The following is a 17,922-nucleotide window of genomic DNA, read 5'->3' as shown; positions in this document are numbered from 1 at the left end:
TCAAGTAACTTGATTGTAGATATTTAGGTTTCTGTCTAATCAGCTTCTTATTGATAGTTTTAAAAATTCTTTTAAAAGACCTTTGAATTCCAAACATTGAAAGAAAAGTTTCCAGAACTAGGCTAAAACCTACCTGACTAGGATCCACTGCAGAATTTTGAAGTGTGCTCTTCTAAGATTAAATCTTCTATTGTTAAATCTAAAACACAATTTCTCTCCACATTGTCAGAGTTCCCAAACTATCCCTTAATCAGCTCTGAATGCTTTGCAATACAAACATTATTCCACCGTGGTTCTCAAGCTTGAGCCTGCATGAGAACCACCTAGAAGGTTTCTTAAAAACCTTGCTGCTCCCCTGCCCCTCAGAGGCCTAGAGTTTCTGATCTAGTAGGTCTGGGATGAGGCCTGAAATTTACATTTCTAGCAAGTTCCCGGGTGGTACTGATGGTGATACTGCCAGTGCCATAACCACAATTTGAGAATCTCTGGGCGGGCACCCCCCTTGATCCCTTGATATGTAATAGGCCATCTGGCAGCACCTCCTTCTGCCTCATGATAATTCTTGACACTTTCTACACTTAAAACATCCCCCCTGCCCAACTTCCTGCCCACCAGCCTTCCTTGTACTCCAAGGTACTCCCTCTATAGCAATCAATGAACAACTATTCATTGAATCTACCCAGATGCAAGGCACTGGGCTACATGATACAGGAATCAATTATGCCTGCAATGGTCTCCATCTTCAGGACACTTGCACTCCAGTTAGTGAGATAAGAAATGCGTGTATGAGGGCCTCGAGACTCTGGAACCAGAGAAGAGCTTGACTTGAATCCTATCCTCAAAACTTTCTAACTCTAAGCTTATGCTAGTACCCTAACTTCCCTGAACGTTAGGGCTCTTATGTAAAGTGAATAGTACCAATTACCTATCTTATATATTAGTTTCGAAGGATCAGTGAACTGATATACATTAGCAATATCTCCTTATACCAATAGCCCACGTCCTTGAACTTTCAACTGGCAGCCCTCCTGCAGCATTAGCATGTTTACTTTACCCCAGGAAACTGTGGATTGCGGGCGGCCTCCTCCTGCCCACAGATCCTCACGCTGATCTTGGCTCCTTGAGACTTACCACTCAGGGCACTGAAGGAACTAGCAGGAGAGACCTGCGCGTGCTCCCATGCTCCTTCAGTGTGTGCTCAGTTGTTCCTGTGTTCTTGAGAGGACCAGGGGTTGACTTGGAGAGCAGGAGACCATTCCCACTATTGTTTGTTATCCTCAGTCTCTCTTTTGTACTTTCTATTAGACTGGAAGTCCTTGGCTTAGAACGAAATATCTTGCCTGAAGAACCTGAACAGCCACTTTCCTCATTCTTTTTTTTTTTTTTACATTTCACTAAAATTATAAGATATTTTTATTGGATTGTTTGTTTTCTTATTGATTTTTTTAGAGTTCTTTATATATTCTTTTTATCTTTTTTTAAATTTCTTTATTGATTAAAGTATTTTACCTCCTCCTGTTACATATTCTTACAAATCAGGGATTAAAATTTTAATGTGCATGAGAATCACCCAGGGAAAGTATGTAAGATGCAGACTCCTATCCTAGGAACCCCTGAAATTTGCATTTTTAATAAGGAGCCAAGATGATTCCCGTATAGGGGATCTGAAATCCATGCTTGATAACCACTTGTATAAACCACCCATCATCTCTCCATGATCGTGCAACATGCTGCTCCCCAGCCTGGAAGCTCTTTCCCCCTGACCCACTCGAGCTTTGTAGCCTCATCCAAAAACCACTCTCACTATGAATTACACCCTGACAATCCTACGCGCAAAGTTACATTCCAATCAGTAATAGTAATTTATATTACATTACTAATTTATATCCCATTTCACTAATTCAATTTAGTTACTCTTTTTTTTTTCTAAAGCATAGTATCCAGGGCTCTACTTCTGCTCTTTCTAAGTTGTATTGCAGTATTCTTTGTCATTCCTGTCTTGTCTGAGATAAGGGACAGCATTATCATCATTTATTTTTTTCCAGTTTCTGATACACAGTAGGTATTAACACATATTTGTTATCCTACTGATTAAATTAATATTTATGCTCTCCTTGGAAGAAAAAGAAAATTTAAAAGGATGATGTACATTGAACATTCCCTCTGAAAAGTTTTGAATTGTATCCTGACCACTAAGTGACCTTAAATTTGTTGTTGTTGTTGTTGTTAATCCTCACCTGAGGATATTTTTTTATTGATTTTTAGAGAGAGTGGAAAGGAGGGGGAGAGAGAGAGAGAAACATCAATGTGAGAGAGACACATCAGTTGGTTGCCTCCTTCATGGGCTCCCAACCAGGGCCAGGTATGTGCCCTTGACCGGAATTGAAACCAGGACCTTTCAGTCAGCGGGCTGTCGCTCCGTCCACTGAGCCAGACTGGCTAGGCCAGTGGTCGGCAAACTCATTAGTCAACAGAGCCAAATATCAACAGTACAACGATTGAAATTTCTTTTGAGAGCCAAATTTTTTGAACTTAAACTATATAGGTAGGTACATTGTTATTAATTTAATTAAGGTACTCCTAAACTGGCCTTTGCTAAAAACGTCCTCAATCTGATTGAGGTACGTTCACTGAGGTTGAGCCCTTTCAACTCTCCCATCCACACTCGTCTATCTGAAACAAGTATACAAGACGAGTGTGAATGGAAGAGTTGGAAGGGGTCGACCTCAGCAAGCGTACCTCAAAACAATGTACCTCCCCTGCGCTGCGTATCCTGCGGCCCGGCCCGCCTGCGCTGCATCTCCCATCGCCCGACCGACTAACACCCCCCACTTCTTCTAACACCACTTCTTCAAAATAGACTCTCCCAGGCCGAAAACCGACTTCTGCGCGTGGGCCACGAAGTTTCAATCGCAGTGTACATGCACGCCCGCACATGGTATTTTATGGAAGAGCCACACTCAAGGGGCCAAAGAGCCGCATGTGGCTCACGAGCCGCGGTTTGCCGACCACTGGGCTACAGCACTAAGTCACCTTTGGGAAGCCAGTTCGTGAAGATTCATTTAAATTAGACTTATGCAAAATCTAAAACATTCCAAAAGTAGAGAAGCCACTGTTTTATAGACTCGAAAAAAAGGAAAGTAATATGAAACCTTGAATGTCAGAAACCTCATCAAGGTGTATAAAATCAGTATTTATAGGCCAGAGACAATATTCATTCATTTGCTCATTTTCCAAATATATAGAGCATCCATTGCATGCCTGGCACTGTTGTAGGCACTAATAAAACAGCCTGATGGAATATGCAGTACTGCAGCCCTAGCCGGTTTGGCTCAGTGAATAGAGCTTCTGCCTATGGACTGAAGGGTCCCAGGTTCGATTCCAGTCAAGGTCACATGCCCAAGTTGCGAGCTCGTTTCCCAGTAGGGGGCGTACAGGAGGCAGCTGATCAATGATTCTCTCATCATTGATGTTGAGATATCTGTCTTTCCCTCCCCCTTCCTCTCTGAAATCAATAAAAATACATATATTTTTTTAAAAAAAAAATATGTAGTGCTTCAGTTAGTGCTTTTTATTCTAAAATAGTGGACTGCAAGTAATCCTCCTGCTCCTTCTCTACTAATTAGATAAGCAGCCTGCAATGAAGCTCTCTTGCAGCCACGTCTTACACAAATTCCCAGAGCTCCTTCTTGGTCTCCTGCAGACATCCTGCCTTGAGTATAACACAGCTCAGCTTCAACATTTAAATCAGAACACAAAACTTTTGATCTTGCACATCTAATTTTGCTAGACAGCAGCAAATGATGCTTTTAGTTCCTCATATCGCTTAGATATTTATAGGTGAAATGGTAGCCTTTATGTTTTGGGGGTTTTTGTGTGTTTGTTCGTTTGTTTTTGTTTGTTTGTTGCTCCTTAAGTTAATTCAGTCTTAGAAATGAGACTGTGTTCTTCTCCATCCACTGGCTGGATCAGTAGCACAGCCTCATTGTTGTTTTGTTTCCCTATAGAAATCTCATGCGGTCCGCCAAGTCATGTACCAAATGCAATTGCTCGAGGCGTACATTATCAGTATGGGGACATGATCACCTACTCGTGTTACAGCGGATACATGTTGGAAGGTTCCCTAAGGAGTGTCTGCCTAGAGAGTGGAAACTGGACATCACCTCCCATTTGCCGGGGTAAGGAAACGTTTGGATGGTTATTCTTAGGGAAACCTTAGGGAAATATGTATGGAAGCCTGATGTGGGCCGCAGCCAGGCTAAAGCACTACCTGAACTTTTGGAAGCCAGTTCGTGAAGATTCATTTAAGTTAGAGTTATGCCAAATCTAACGCATTCCAAAAGTAGAGAGCATGCTGCTTTATTTTTCTTTGTCTTTAAATTTTAACGTTTGTGTCATTTTATTTTTTTACTTTATTGGTTTGAGTTTTGAAAGCTTGCACACAGAACTCTAGCCCAGCACAGTGTCCCTTCCTGAGTTAATCATGGATCCTCAGGCATGTCTTCTCTCCAAATCTCGGGAGTATTCTCAGCTGCTGAGGGAAGCAGTGTCACGTCTGGGTCCTGGGTGCACCTCTTGGCCCCTCAAGTGTTTCAGCACAGATTCCGGTTCTACCCACCTATCCTAGGCAGGCCCCAAATCCCATAGGAGATGGGACAGCCCCCCTAATGGGCAGAGTATAAGACAAGAGGTACCAGGCAGCCTCAGGGAAACAGCTCTCACCCCATCTGGCCATACTCGGGGGGGTGCCCGGCACTCCGTGTTCACATGAGCACTTCTGTCTCTTTACTTGCTGTATGGAATTTTCAAACCCAAGGACAAATTTTGTGTGTGCTTTCAATAAAATCTTGGGGGAATAAAAGATTCTATGCTTGTAATTCTGCAAAATAAAAAGAGGTAAATAACAAGGCATTCAAGCATGTCCTTCTAAAATGTATACTTTTCTAACAATTTTATTTACAAATCATAATTGTTCCATTCATTCTAGAAACATTTACTGAAAGTCAGGAACTATGCTAGTGAACAAGATACACATATCCAAGGAACTAAAAAAATAATAATCAAGTTGTTGGAGCAGTTGTCCACATGGCCCCATGAACAATGATCAGATTTGGATTTGGTGTGAAAGCCAAAATCTTTCATAACTTATGGGGGCAGGGAGAATTGAAGTAGTCCATGATGAATGGCATGAGCCTCAAAAATGTCTAGGGTTATTACAGGAGAAAGAAAATTAATTTTCTGAAAGCAACAGTGAGATATGACATCATCAGCACATGGGATGTAAGAGAAAGTGCAACCTTCTTTTAAGAGGGCTGCTGAGGAGGTGGCATCTTCAGGGAATAGTCCAGATTTTAGTTAACATGAGAAGTCAAAATAAGGGTTGTGTGTTTGTTTGCTCTTATTTCTTCTTTTGTCTTAAGGTACTATGAGGTGGTGGCAGCACCAAAGAGCTCCTGGCCACCAAAGGCCACCTTTGAAAGGGCATTTGCACATCTTGTAAAGGGACATTTCTTTACATAAGCCACCTTGTCCCCCTCACCCTGAATCTCCAAATTACTAAAACCTTGATAGCCGTGTTGTGGCCCTTCTGAGCCCCTCAGGTTCATCCCCAACCAAATCTTGAGATTCCGTTTTGTTTCTCTTCCTTAAAGCTTAAGTCAAGGATATAGTATGCAATATACATGAGTAATTCTATTTTCTGACAACCACCCTTCCATAATTCCCTCGATTTATGACCATCTGCTTCTTTTACAGCCGTCTGTCGATTCCCGTGTCAGAATGGAGGTATCTGCCAACGCCCAAATGCTTGCTCCTGTCCAGACGGCTGGATGGGGCGCCTCTGTGAAGAACGTGAGTCTTTCTTCAAACCTTACTTGGAGTTCTGATAATTTTCCTGGAAGCTGCCAACTCAGAGTTACTAGGAACTGGCTCTGCTGGTGGCAGGGATGTATTTGCTTACCCTGCAGCAGGCCAGACAGGGCAGCTAGAGCTGATCGGAATATGCCAATCACTTTCAGGAGATCTAGAATATTAGACCATGAAAATATACTCATCAACATCCGTCATCTCCACATTCTCCTGGCACAAATGTCTAAGGATCATCTGGAAAGGAGCTGATCATCAGGGGTTTCCCAGACTCTGTCTTCCTTCATCTCTAGTCTTTTTATATCTTCTGCCACTCGTAGCTACAGCTGTAAATTCATGGCATTGCCTAACATTGTACTTTGCAGCTCACCAGTCACTCTTTTTCATTAAGGGCAGTTCTTCCCAATGAAGGAAATTTGGCATTCCCATATCTACACAGTGGTTGGTAAAGTAATACAGAATATTTATTCTCATAGTAATACATTTTAATTTGAACGTCCAGGATACCGTGAATAAGTGGTTTTAAACATTTTTTAATGTCTAATCCACATTTTGTTTTCCTATCTTAAAAAATACATGTTAGGAAAACATGATTTCATTTTTCATTGGGAGTGGTATATGTAAATAACATTAAAAGTCATTAATGAGATGGTCATTGGTCTACATCAGGTTTTTCTAAGACCAGACATTTTATGAGATTCTAAAACTTTTTTAAGTGTAACTATTTCAACTAATCTAGAAAGGAAAATACAAGATGGAAATAAATTCAGGTCATTAACAACTCACCATAGCAAGTATTCTCACAGTGATGAAGAAAGGAGAGAAATTACATTTTTCTTCCTCTTCTCCCCAGTCATTCCTTCCCACTTAAGGCTTCCATACTTGACCTGCTGTAATGGCAGGAGTCCAAAGACTCAGGAAACATTTACCCTGGGTGCCCTAACAACAGGCCTTGCTTATCTCATTGAGCATGCACCCGCCCTCATGGCTTTAATGTGCACACAGATCACCTGGGAGATGTTGTAAAATGCAGATTCTGATTCAGTAGATGATTTGGGACCTGAGATTCTGCATTTCCAGCCAATTCCTAGGTAATGCCAATACTTTTGGTTTGAGAACCACACTTGGAATAGCAAACTGATAGACAATCTCACTCCTTTTAAACAGACTACACCTCTTTGAAGAGCTCAATAGGAGGAATGTTTACTGTGGAGGGTATAGGAGAGGCCTGATTCAATCACCATCAGGCCTCGGCTCCAAGGAAATAAAGAGCAAGTTTTCCCATCTCTGCCAATGTGTTGCCAACAGCCTGTAGGATAGTCTGTCTGACTCCCATTTTCACATTTAATTCAAGACAAGAAGAGTGCCTCGTGGCAGCCAAACCCTCTTAGAGCATTTTATGTAATTTGTAATGGAAATGTGAAACTGCAATAAATGGGGAACATTCTGCTTATTCTGTGAAGGGAAAGCAAAGCACTTAGCAGATATTGATTACAGTGGGTCTTCTCCAAAGGAGCGCATTTGGCATCAGTCATGACTGCAGGCTAAGGGGCCAGAGTTACTTTCCTAATTGTGTTTCCCCAGTGATACTGATTACTAAACACAACACATATGGGAAGTTCTCTCATGGGTCATACGAGGTTTTACTCCTCCTGGATCATGTTTTTTGGACGCGTGAACATATCTCAGTGTGTGTATTTTCATCAAATCGTTTTCGATCTCCTCTCTAGCGATATGCATTCTTCCCTGTCTGAATGGCGGTGGCTGTGTGGCCCCTTACCAGTGCGACTGCCCAGCTGGCTGGACGGGGTCCCGCTGTCATATAGGTAGGTGTCCTATCATGGTTTGTTGTCTTGGTGACTTAGCTCCTTGGAGCCCTAGAGGACATGGATGAGTAGGACTCAGATTCCTAGGTGGCAGTGAAAGAAAGGGTATCAGGTTTCTCAAGAATTCCTCAAATGGCCCCTCGAATGGTGAATCCGAATGCCTCAAAGTTACCTTTCAGAGACATGTGCCAGAGAAGAGCAGCTAAGTTGACTGAGTTGTCAGGCATCTTAGTGTCAGAGGTTCAGAAAAATATTTATTTTGAGTGCCAAGTTCAAAATGCTGGATCATGTCTAGTGAGCAGCAGAAGCCACTGAAGGGTTTTAAGTGGGAAAATCACAATCAGATTTTCTTTTAGAAAAATGATTTTGGCAGCAGTATGGATCATGGCAGAAAGCATGGCTTACAAGGAGACCAGTTAGGAAGTTATCAAAACAGAATTGACAAGCAGTAATAAAGTCTGGAGAAGTGACAACCCAAATAGATTTGAGAGAAGTTTGGAAGGTGAATCAACACTACTCAGTTATAGGTTTCATTGTGGGAGTAAAGGTCTGAGAAGAGTCAACACTGGTATTTCCAGTTTGGGTCTCTGATGGTGCCATTTACTGAGACAGAGACCCCAAGAGGAGCAGGTTTGAGGTTTAGATAAGGAGTTAAGTATTGGCTCACTTTGAGGGGCCTGTGGAACATACAAGGGAGAGGTCTGATAGGCAGGTGGCTGATTGCTCCCAGAAGATACATCTATATTGAAGTTAGAAATTTGTGGGTTATCATTGGAAAAAAATTCATGGGGAAAAAGAATAAGACTATGCAGAAGACACATGGCATGAGAAGGTGGCTCAGAAGGGACCAATGGGAGCTCCCATGTTAAAGGGAAGGAGGAAGATGTTAAGCTTTTAGACAAGGAAGAGAAAGTAAGTGCTTAGTACAGTCAGGCACCATTAAATCATCATGCTCCTGAAAAGGAGTAATATTTTTTATATTGGTACGCAGAATCTATGGAGAGTTGGTTTTAAATTATTGGGCTTCATTTTTACTATTTTTAAGCCTGCTTTGTTTCATACTTTCCTTTTACTGTATTGCACAGATGTGCATTCTGTTGGCCTACTCTTGCTCTTCACTCACCAAGACGGCTCCCCAAGGACATAGACTAATGTTTTATTTCTTGTCCTCTCTCTTCCACCCAAGTGCCTGGTACTGGCTGGCATTCTACATACCCCGCCCCCATATTGTATGCATGAATGATTAAAGAAGAACATCTATTTATATCTCACCAAAGATGAACTGTTCATCTGGGGAAGCTTACCTTTCCAAGCTATCATGAGGCTGAAATTGAAACTGAAATGTTTCTCATTTCTCTCAACAGGCATTTCATTTCTTCCCTGTAGGATGTTCTCCTTTCTCTTTGATATGTTAAACCTGCTGGTGTTGGGTCTTTATCAATTTTTAGCATCCTAGGGTTCTTTAACAAATAGACTCATGCAAGTGAAGAGTTTGGTGATGAGACTATGAATTTGTAAGGAAGATGTATTTATAGTAAATCTTTGAGTGTTCATTCAGGGTTTCATCTGTGGCTAATTTTTAACTCTACTCCAGGTTCCATCATTCTAATTAAGGCCAGTAAAAGTCATGAAATATGTTTCCTAGCTAACACAAGGGCTTTTGAGTCATCTGTTATTTTAGACAAGCTCTTGCCTGATTTATTATCATGAGTTGATGTCTGATGTAATGACTGAATCATAGAGTTCAGTGCTAGCTCCCTCAAGGGATTTACAGTCTAATTGAGCATATGAAAAGTTCACAGTTCAAAACAGTATGTGCCAAATTGGTTACATAAATAAAAATATTAAAGAAGAGAAAAAACAGTGGACTTGAAGTTATCAGCAAAGATTTCAATACATAGGTAGAACTTAACCTGGAACTTAAATATGAAAATAACTAGCTTGGAAGGAAAAAGGGAGGTGGAGCCACAGAAGGACATGAGGTCAAGCGAAGGGGCAGAAATGCATCATGCAAACAGTCTGAGGAGTGTTGGTGGCTGGAGACGAAAACAGAGTCAAATCTTACTTACATGCTTCCATGGACTTCTTCAGGATTGCTAAGTGCTGATTAAATAAATGCATGCATTTTTTTCTCCCAGCTGTTTGCCAGTCTCCCTGCTTAAATGGTGGAAAATGCGTAAGACCAAACCGATGCCATTGTCTCTCAGCTTGGACTGGACATGACTGTTCCAGGTAAGACAACCAAAGACTAATGTTTATCAATAACATAAAGAGATAAAAATTCAGGTTAAGTTGTTCAAGAACCAGAAGGTATCTCTAGTGTGAGGGTGAGCATTTTATATCCAAAAATGTCCATTGTGAGATACACTCTCTAAATTTGAACTAAAGCCAACACAAAGAAATATTAGTTAAGGATTGACAAATCAAACAATGATGCCTCAAAAGTTAATAATCTTGTACTCATTTTGGCCGCACATATACCAAAATTGGAATAATACAGGGCAGGTTAGCTTGACCCCTACACAAGGATGACTCAAATTCGTGAAGCATTGCATATTTTTCCATAAAAAAAGGGTTAAACAAGTCAACTGCCGTCTTGAATAGAAGATTGTATTTTTTTACACTTAAGAGTGTAAAGTAAATAATAAACTCAATACATTTATTGACCTTCATTTGCATTCCTGGTTACAACAAAAATAAATGTAATTGACTACAAAAATGTTATGTAAATATATGTTCTGTCAATTGGTTTCTAATATCTAATTAGATAAGTATAATTGAGAAAAGATCATAAAAATAAGTCAAAGGGGAAATCGTTGAAAAAAATAAGGTTTCTAAAAAAATTGTGGATTGGCATAGATACAACATTACATTATTTCAAGTGTACAACATAATGATTTGATATCTGTATATATATATTGTGAAATGATCCTGACAATAAATCTAGTTAACATCTATCACCATGCATAGTTACAAAATGTTTTTTTTGTTTCATGAGAACTGTTAAGATAAAAAGATTTATTGTCTTAACTTTCAAATATGCAATACTATATTATTGATTATAGTTGCCATGCTGTACATTACATCCCCATGACTTATTTATTTTACAACAGGATGTTTGTTCCTTTTGATTTCTTATTCCATTCACCAACCTTCCACTCCTTCAGTCCACCTCTTGCAGCCACTAATCTGTTTTCTGTATATGAGTTTGGTTTTGATTTTTTGGTTTGTTTTAGATTCCACACTTAAGTGAGGTGATACAGTATTTGTTTTTCTCTGACTTATTTCAGATAGCATAATGCCCTCAAGATCCATCATTGTTGTTGAAATGGCAATATTTTCTTCTCTTTTATGGCTGAATAATATTCCAGAAGTGGAATTACTAGATTTTATGGTAGTTCTTTTTTTTTTTTTTTTGAGGACTCTCTCTACTGTTTTTCATAGTAGCTACACCAATTTACATTCCTACCAACAATGCACAAGGTTCCCTTTTCTCCACTTGTTATTTTTGTCTTTTTTATAATAGCCATTCTAACATGTGTGAGGTGATACCTTATTGTGGTTTTAATTTGCATTTTTCTAATGATTAGTATTTTGAGCATCTTTTCATGTGTATTGGCCATCTGTATGTCCTCTTTGGGAAAAATGTCTATTCAGATCCTCTGCCCATTTTTTAATTGGATTGTTTGATTTTTGGTTGTTGAGTTGTATGAGTTCTTTGTATATTTTGGAAATTAACTCTTTATCAGATACATGATTTGCAAACATTTTCTCCCACTCAGTAGGTGGCCTGTTCTTTTTTTTTGTAGTTTCCTTTGCTGTGCATAAACTTTTTAGTTTGATGTAGTACCACTTGTTGATTTGTCCTGGGTTGCCTTTGCTTTTGGTATCAAATCCAAAAAATCATTGCCAAGATCAATGTCAAGGAGCTTACTGCCCATATTTTCTTTAATTCATTTTGAGTTAATTTTTTGTATGATATAACATAGTTTCATTCCTTTACACATGCCATCCAGTTTTCCCAATAGCATTTATTGAAGAGACTATCCTTTCCCCGTTGTAGATTCTGGCTCCTTTGTCATTAGTTAATTGACTATGTGTGCCTGGATTTATTTCTGGGTTCTCTCTTCTGTGCATTGATCTATGTATCTGCTTCTATGGCAATGCTATACTGTTTTGATTACTATAGCTTTGTAATATCGTTTGAAATCAGAAACATAATGCTTCCAGCATTGTTCTTTCTTGACTGTTTTAAACCTCAGGAAATATCAACTAAATTGTCATCATACCATGGATATTTTCAATATAAAAATGTTGCAATGTTGGAGTAGTACCAGCTCTATTTTATGACTTTCAAAATGCACTATTGCATTACATCATTTAGATTTGTATAATGTACAGTTACTTCAATCTTATAGGAGTCATTGAAAACAAAGAGCATATTCACTTTTAAAAATGGGAAATTTAGTTAATTGAAAACAACTCTTCTTTTTCATTTCCTTTTATTTTATTTTGATTGGAATGTCAAAGTCAACTTTCAAGGACAATAATCTATTTAAATAAAAAATTAACAAAAAAAATCCATCTTGTGCCAATGAATGTCCTCATATCATCTCAAGCATATGCCGTCTCTGCAGAGAGAAAAAATAAACTGAACCCTAAAGAGCAAGCTTGGATTGTACAAGTCTATATAGAAGCTTCCAAGATAAAGATGATACTTTCATTGAGAGTAGAGTTGAATGATACAAAAAAATGAGAGTCAAACTGAAATCGATTTCTGGGGAAAGTAAGAGGAGAGAGAAAATAAAAGGAATAAGAATTACAGTGACTCAAAAAGGAACAGGAACTATTTATAACATTCTTATAATTTTAGACTTTCTATTTCAATTCTTTCAAATAAGAAAAGGAAGCCTGCGTTTATATGCTTTCCTAACATCAAAATATTCCCAAAGGAGTCTTTTTTGACAAGGGGAAGGGAGGTTTTTAGCCTATGTGAAAATACTGTCTAATAAAGAGAACAAAATTACATTTTTGTGCAAATGTTTGATAAAGGAATCAAAAAATATATGGCAAATTAAGCTGGGAAGTGTATCCCACATTCAAGGACTGGGCAGTCTCCCCCCCTCCGCCCCCCATTATACTGTGAGCCATTTTTCTAGAAGATCCATATTAGTTAGGACTCTCTAATTGCAACTCTAACTAGCTTAAGCAGAGAAAGGAATTTGTTATCACAATTGAGGGGCCTTGTGTGGAACCCGATTACATGGATGGCTGAACCTCAGGAGGATCCAACTGAGGACTTGAAAGCCACCTGAAGCTTCTCCACCTCCTGCCTCTCCTTCTCTCTCCAGCATCTACTCCCTCCCTCCTCTCGCAGCAGAGTGGTTTTCTCTGCTGTTCAGTTCCCATGAAAGGACAGAACTGCTTGCAGCCCCTGCATTTACACGTCATACTACTGTATCCACTGAAACAGTGTTCTGACCCAGTTTAAAAACCCAGAACTGCCTAGTCCAGGTGCATTCAGGGGCCAACCATGAATCAGTCAGTCAACTGTGGTCCTAGGTCGGGCTATGTCATACTAACATGAAGAGTCTTCTTGTCAAAACTTTTACCTTACCTTTGGGTAAAGGGGAGAGGAGGCTGGCAGTTCCCAGAGGAAAGAAGATGGAATATAAGTCCCTGAAATGGGAAGGGGAGGAAGCTTTTCTGAGAAATTAGAACAATAAATGTTTACAAATCATTTTTTATTTTCTTCTCTCCCATGAGATCGAGTAGGCAAAAGATTGTATCCCTCGTGCTTAGCACAGGCACAAAAATTAATGCTCAACAAATGTTTGTTGACAGATGGAGCGATTTCTGGGCATCTGTGACAGCCAGCAAAAAAAATGCCCTGTAGCATTAATTAAATACCTCAGCCAGTTACCTTCTCTACCAATGAATAAGACTCACCTGGTATGGTTCCCAGGTAGTTCAATCCTTAAAAAGGGAATTGTGTTTCCCCGATCTCTGTATGCTTCTTCGTAAAATTGATCCTAAACAAATACCACAAATAAAAATTATAGACTGTGAAAGCTATAGAGACCTTTCACGAAGTCCAAACCCCTCAGTTTACAGATGAGAGGATTATCAGACAGGAAACTAGAGACAAAGCCAAGGCTAAAACCCGGGTCTGCTGATTCTCAGATTTTTTCATGAGTTAGCACATGATCTTCATGCCCTTTAGTTGTCTCAAGGAATGACTCCCATCCGTACAAACAGCGCCATGGATAATGCCCAGGTATCTGAGACTTTCAATCCTGTTCAAATTGACCCCAAAGGGGCTATTACCTCTTCAGTTCAGTCTTTTCTGTTGAATCTCTCTGTTTTTGTTCTTTTTTTTGTTCCAGGAAAAGGAGGACTGGGTTTTAACCACTGCACAACCAAGGCGCTCTCCCTAAGAACAGGGTCATCTCTTCCTGGTAGCCCTGGGCATCCCAGAACTTACGCAAAGAAATTCCAACATGGTGCTGGGTCTCGTTTTGTGTAGTACACATGTTATTTGGGGTTTACCTTTTTATTTTGTGTTATATTTTGTTCCTTCTTGTGACGTACTTTCTTACATGTTTCCATTTTTAAATATGCCTGTATTTTCTATATAAAAATATATTAAATAGATGCTGCTCCACTCACAAAATGTACATACTCTGCTGTCTATTGGGAAAGTACCTGGTACACATTTTTATTCAGTTACTGAAAATGATGTTTCAATTAAAATATATTTTGCTACTAAATAATATTTTGCTGGATAGTGCCATTTTGTGAGGTGGCCACGAAACAATGACAAGGATTAGTGATTTGCATCTATGCTACTGGATCACATGTAGTATACCAAGAGATTACAGTAAAGGAGTCACCTTCATTCTATTTCCATCTTCTTTGCAATATGTGTAACCATGAAGGTTTCCTTTTATTTAATCAGAGAATAGCTGTTGGATCTACTACCCTTCACGTGAAATGCTTTCCTGGTGCTGAGAACAGCCTGGCTGATTCCTTTCCCAACATTTGGAAAGTCATAGGAATCAATTTAGTAGATGCGGCGGGGGGCGGGGGACATCATGACCATGGCACACAAAATAAAGTGCTCCCCTTCCTTCTCGCATATGGCATAAAAAATGCAAGAACTGGAAGAGTAACAGAGAGCCCTTTCTATATCACAGTCCCACAGTTGCTTTGGAAGAAAGGCAATAGCAATAGGAGGACAGGAAAGAGGAGGGAAAAGGCAAACGGGACAAGTTCACCTGAGCTCTGCTCCTGGTCCCACCTGCAACAATGAACTGAGGCTACCCAGGCAGAGCTGAGCTTCCCCTCAGCCCCCACTGCGCCACCTAACTCCATCCCTGTACTTCTACCAGCATAAAGATTTCCCCACGCTTCTGGAAAATACAGCCAAATACTAGATTTTGTTTAAAATAGGAAAATCACAATTTTGTTTAAAATAGGACAACTCGTCTCCAACCTCTGGGAGAATGACTTCCACATAGGCACAGGGTGCATTGTAACACTGTGAAGACATGAATGATGCAAAAGATCTTTATTGTCCTCTTGGTTCTCTCCATTGCCCTGAACTTCCCACAGCTATTGACTCCTTCTCCTGACATTCACTCTCTTGGCCAGTCTTATATGCTTATGAGTATATCTTTTATTTATTTACTAGTGTCCCAGTGCACAGATTCATGCACATTAAAAGGAAATTTATTAGAACTATTTTAATATCGCTATTCACCCTTTCTCTATAATAGAAGTGTCAACCAAATTCATGATCAACAATGACAGATGGAAACGCGCGTGCGATTGGCGCCAGCAAGAGCTTTATATGTATCACGCATGCACAAGTCAACTTAGCCTTTTATAGATACAGAATAAACTTGCTTAATTAAACCTGCTTTTTGATTTAGCTAAACTTTTTCCAGCCCAGTGAAGCACCCCAACTTCTCTTTCAGGTAATTGTCAGCAACACAGCGGTAAATATCAACATGAAGCAGATTATAATTGTAGATCACACAGGGAGAACAAAGGGTAAAATATTTAACTGCAGCAGTGTTTGACTATATTCTGCGCAGTGAGAAAACCTGAAGTCATTTTCAAGGTCCACCATTTCTTCTTTTCATTCGGGTCAAGTTTCTAAACTTTCTAAATCTCTGTTGTCTTGCTAATGAAAAGAAAATAGGATTCTACCGAGTCTCCTATCTACCTACTCCAGGACTTCTGTGAGGATCAAATGAGATGAGGCACGTGAAAAAGCTTCATAGACATTTGGTTAAAGTGTAAATGTTTCCACCTGGCTATAAAGCAAGTCATGTTCCTGGGCTGAAGAAACTGCAAGGAGGCTAGTCACTAGGGAGAGAAAGCCAGGCATTACTATGTGACATCATTACCCTATACCCACAGCCACCGTTTCCAGGCTGGGCTGGGCTGTGGGCTGTATTTTGCGCCATGGCAGCGTTGGCTGCGATTTGGTGGGATATCTGTGTGTGTGTGTGGGGGGGGGGGGGGGGCGGGGGCGGGGGGCCTGTGTCCCACTTGGGGAAAGCCAAGTGTTGCTTTGTTGGCACCAGGTCCGTGCTGCCATTTCTCTATAAATGGCCAGTGTGCATCATGGCAGCTCCTGCATTGAGTGTCTGCCCCCTGATGGTCAGTGCACATCATAGCAACCAGTTGGATGGGTGAAGGGACACTTAGTATATTAGCCTTTTATATATGTAGACTATAGGCCTGGTGCACAAAAATTTGTGTACTCAGGGGGGTCCCTCAGCCCAGCCTGTGCCCTCTTGCAGTTTGGGACCCCTCGGGGGATGACCACCTGCTGGCTTAGGGCCGTTCCCCGGAGGATTGGACCTAAGCTGGCAGTCAGACATCCTTAGCGCTGCTGAGGAGGCAGGAGAAGCTCCCACCACCACTGCTGTACTGGCAGCCATCAGCCTGGCTTGTGGCTGAGCAGAGCTCCCCCTGTGGGAGCACAATGACCACCAGGGGGCAGCTCCTACATTGAGCGTCTACCCCCTGGTGGTCAGTGTGTGTCATAGTGACCAGTCATTCCCAGTTCTGCTATTAGGGTCAATTTGCATATTACCCTTTTATTATATAGGATAGAGGCCTGGTGCATGGATGGGAGCTGGCTGGTTTGCCCTGAAGGGTGTCCCAGATCAGGGTGGGGGTCCCGCTGGGGTGCCTGGCCAGCCTGGGTGAGGGGTTGAGGGCTGTTTTCAGACTGACCACACCCTCTTCAGAGTGGGGGTCCCCGCTGGGGTGCCTGGCCAGCCTGGGTGAGGGGCTGATGGCTGTTTGCAGGCTGGCCACGACCCCCAGCCACCGAAGTTCCCAGTGGAGGCTGGCTGGAAGCAGGTATCTGGGATGTATTTATCTTCTATAATTGAAACTTTGTTGCCTTGAGCAGAGGCCACAACCGTCCAGGGCAGGCGGGAAGCTTGGCTTCCTCCTTGGCTTCCTCCATTGCCAGGGCAACCAAGCCTCCTGCTTGCTCCAGCTCCATGGCTGCCAGCCGCCATCTTGGTTGGGATAATTTGCATATAATCGCTCTGATTGGCTGATGGGCATGGCTTGGGCATAGCAGAGGTGCAGTCAGTTTGCATGTTTCTCTTAGATTAGATATCAACTTCTAAATTATGTTGCACTTTTTCATTTATAATCATAAAACTATAAAACATATCTCAAAATCCAAGTAATAGAAAAATGGAACCAGAAAATTTATTCTCTCATCATTGGTATTTCTATCTCTCTCCCTTTCTCTTCCTCTCTGAAATCAATATATTTATATATATAAACGTCAGTGTGAGAGTAGATCATCAATTGGTTGTCTCTTGCATGCCCCTATCAGAGATCAAGCCTGCAACTCGGGCATGTGCACTGACCAGGAATCAAATCAGTAATCTTTTGGTGCATGGGATGATGCCCAACCAACTGAACCACACTGGCCAGGGCTTAATTTTAACATCATTCTGTGAGTTCTAGCCAAAGCCATAATATATAAATTTATAAAGTAAATAAAGGGCATAAAATGAAAAAGTTAAGAGTAACAATTTTCATTTTGGCAGAAGATATGATGATATACCTTATAAGGTGAAAATCCATTAGAAACACTGAGCTCAGGAAACTGGGTGGTTACATGATAAATATTCCAAAACAAAGAGCTTTCCTGCATGTCATACTAATAAAATCCTAACATGCAAATTGA

General features: G+C 40.7%; 1 protein-coding gene across 1 annotated transcript in view; it reads left to right on the top strand.

Annotated features, from left to right (window-relative positions):
• The window catches only part of SVEP1 (sushi, von Willebrand factor type A, EGF and pentraxin domain containing 1), a 147,910-nt gene extending 132,299 nt beyond the window's left edge, over positions 1–15,611 (top strand). Inside the window, exons 44-48 of the mRNA XM_081103278.1 lie at positions 4,008–4,178; positions 5,755–5,850; positions 7,596–7,691; positions 9,830–9,923; positions 14,078–15,611. Coding sequence (XP_080959404.1) covers positions 4,008–4,178; positions 5,755–5,850; positions 7,596–7,691; positions 9,830–9,923; positions 14,078–14,099 — 479 coding nt within the window. The 3' untranslated portion in view covers positions 14,100–15,611. The remainder of the gene's footprint in view (positions 1–4,007; positions 4,179–5,754; positions 5,851–7,595; positions 7,692–9,829; positions 9,924–14,077) is intronic.
• Positions 15,612–17,922: the final 2,311 nt, after the last annotated feature.

The sequence above is a fragment of the Myotis nattereri genome (assembly GCF_964212035.1).
Source record: "Myotis nattereri genome assembly, chromosome: 12".
NCBI lineage: Eukaryota > Metazoa > Chordata > Mammalia > Chiroptera > Vespertilionidae > Myotis > Myotis nattereri.
Note: the sequence above shows the minus strand (reverse complement) of the source record. Positions and strands in the feature narration are given on the sequence as shown.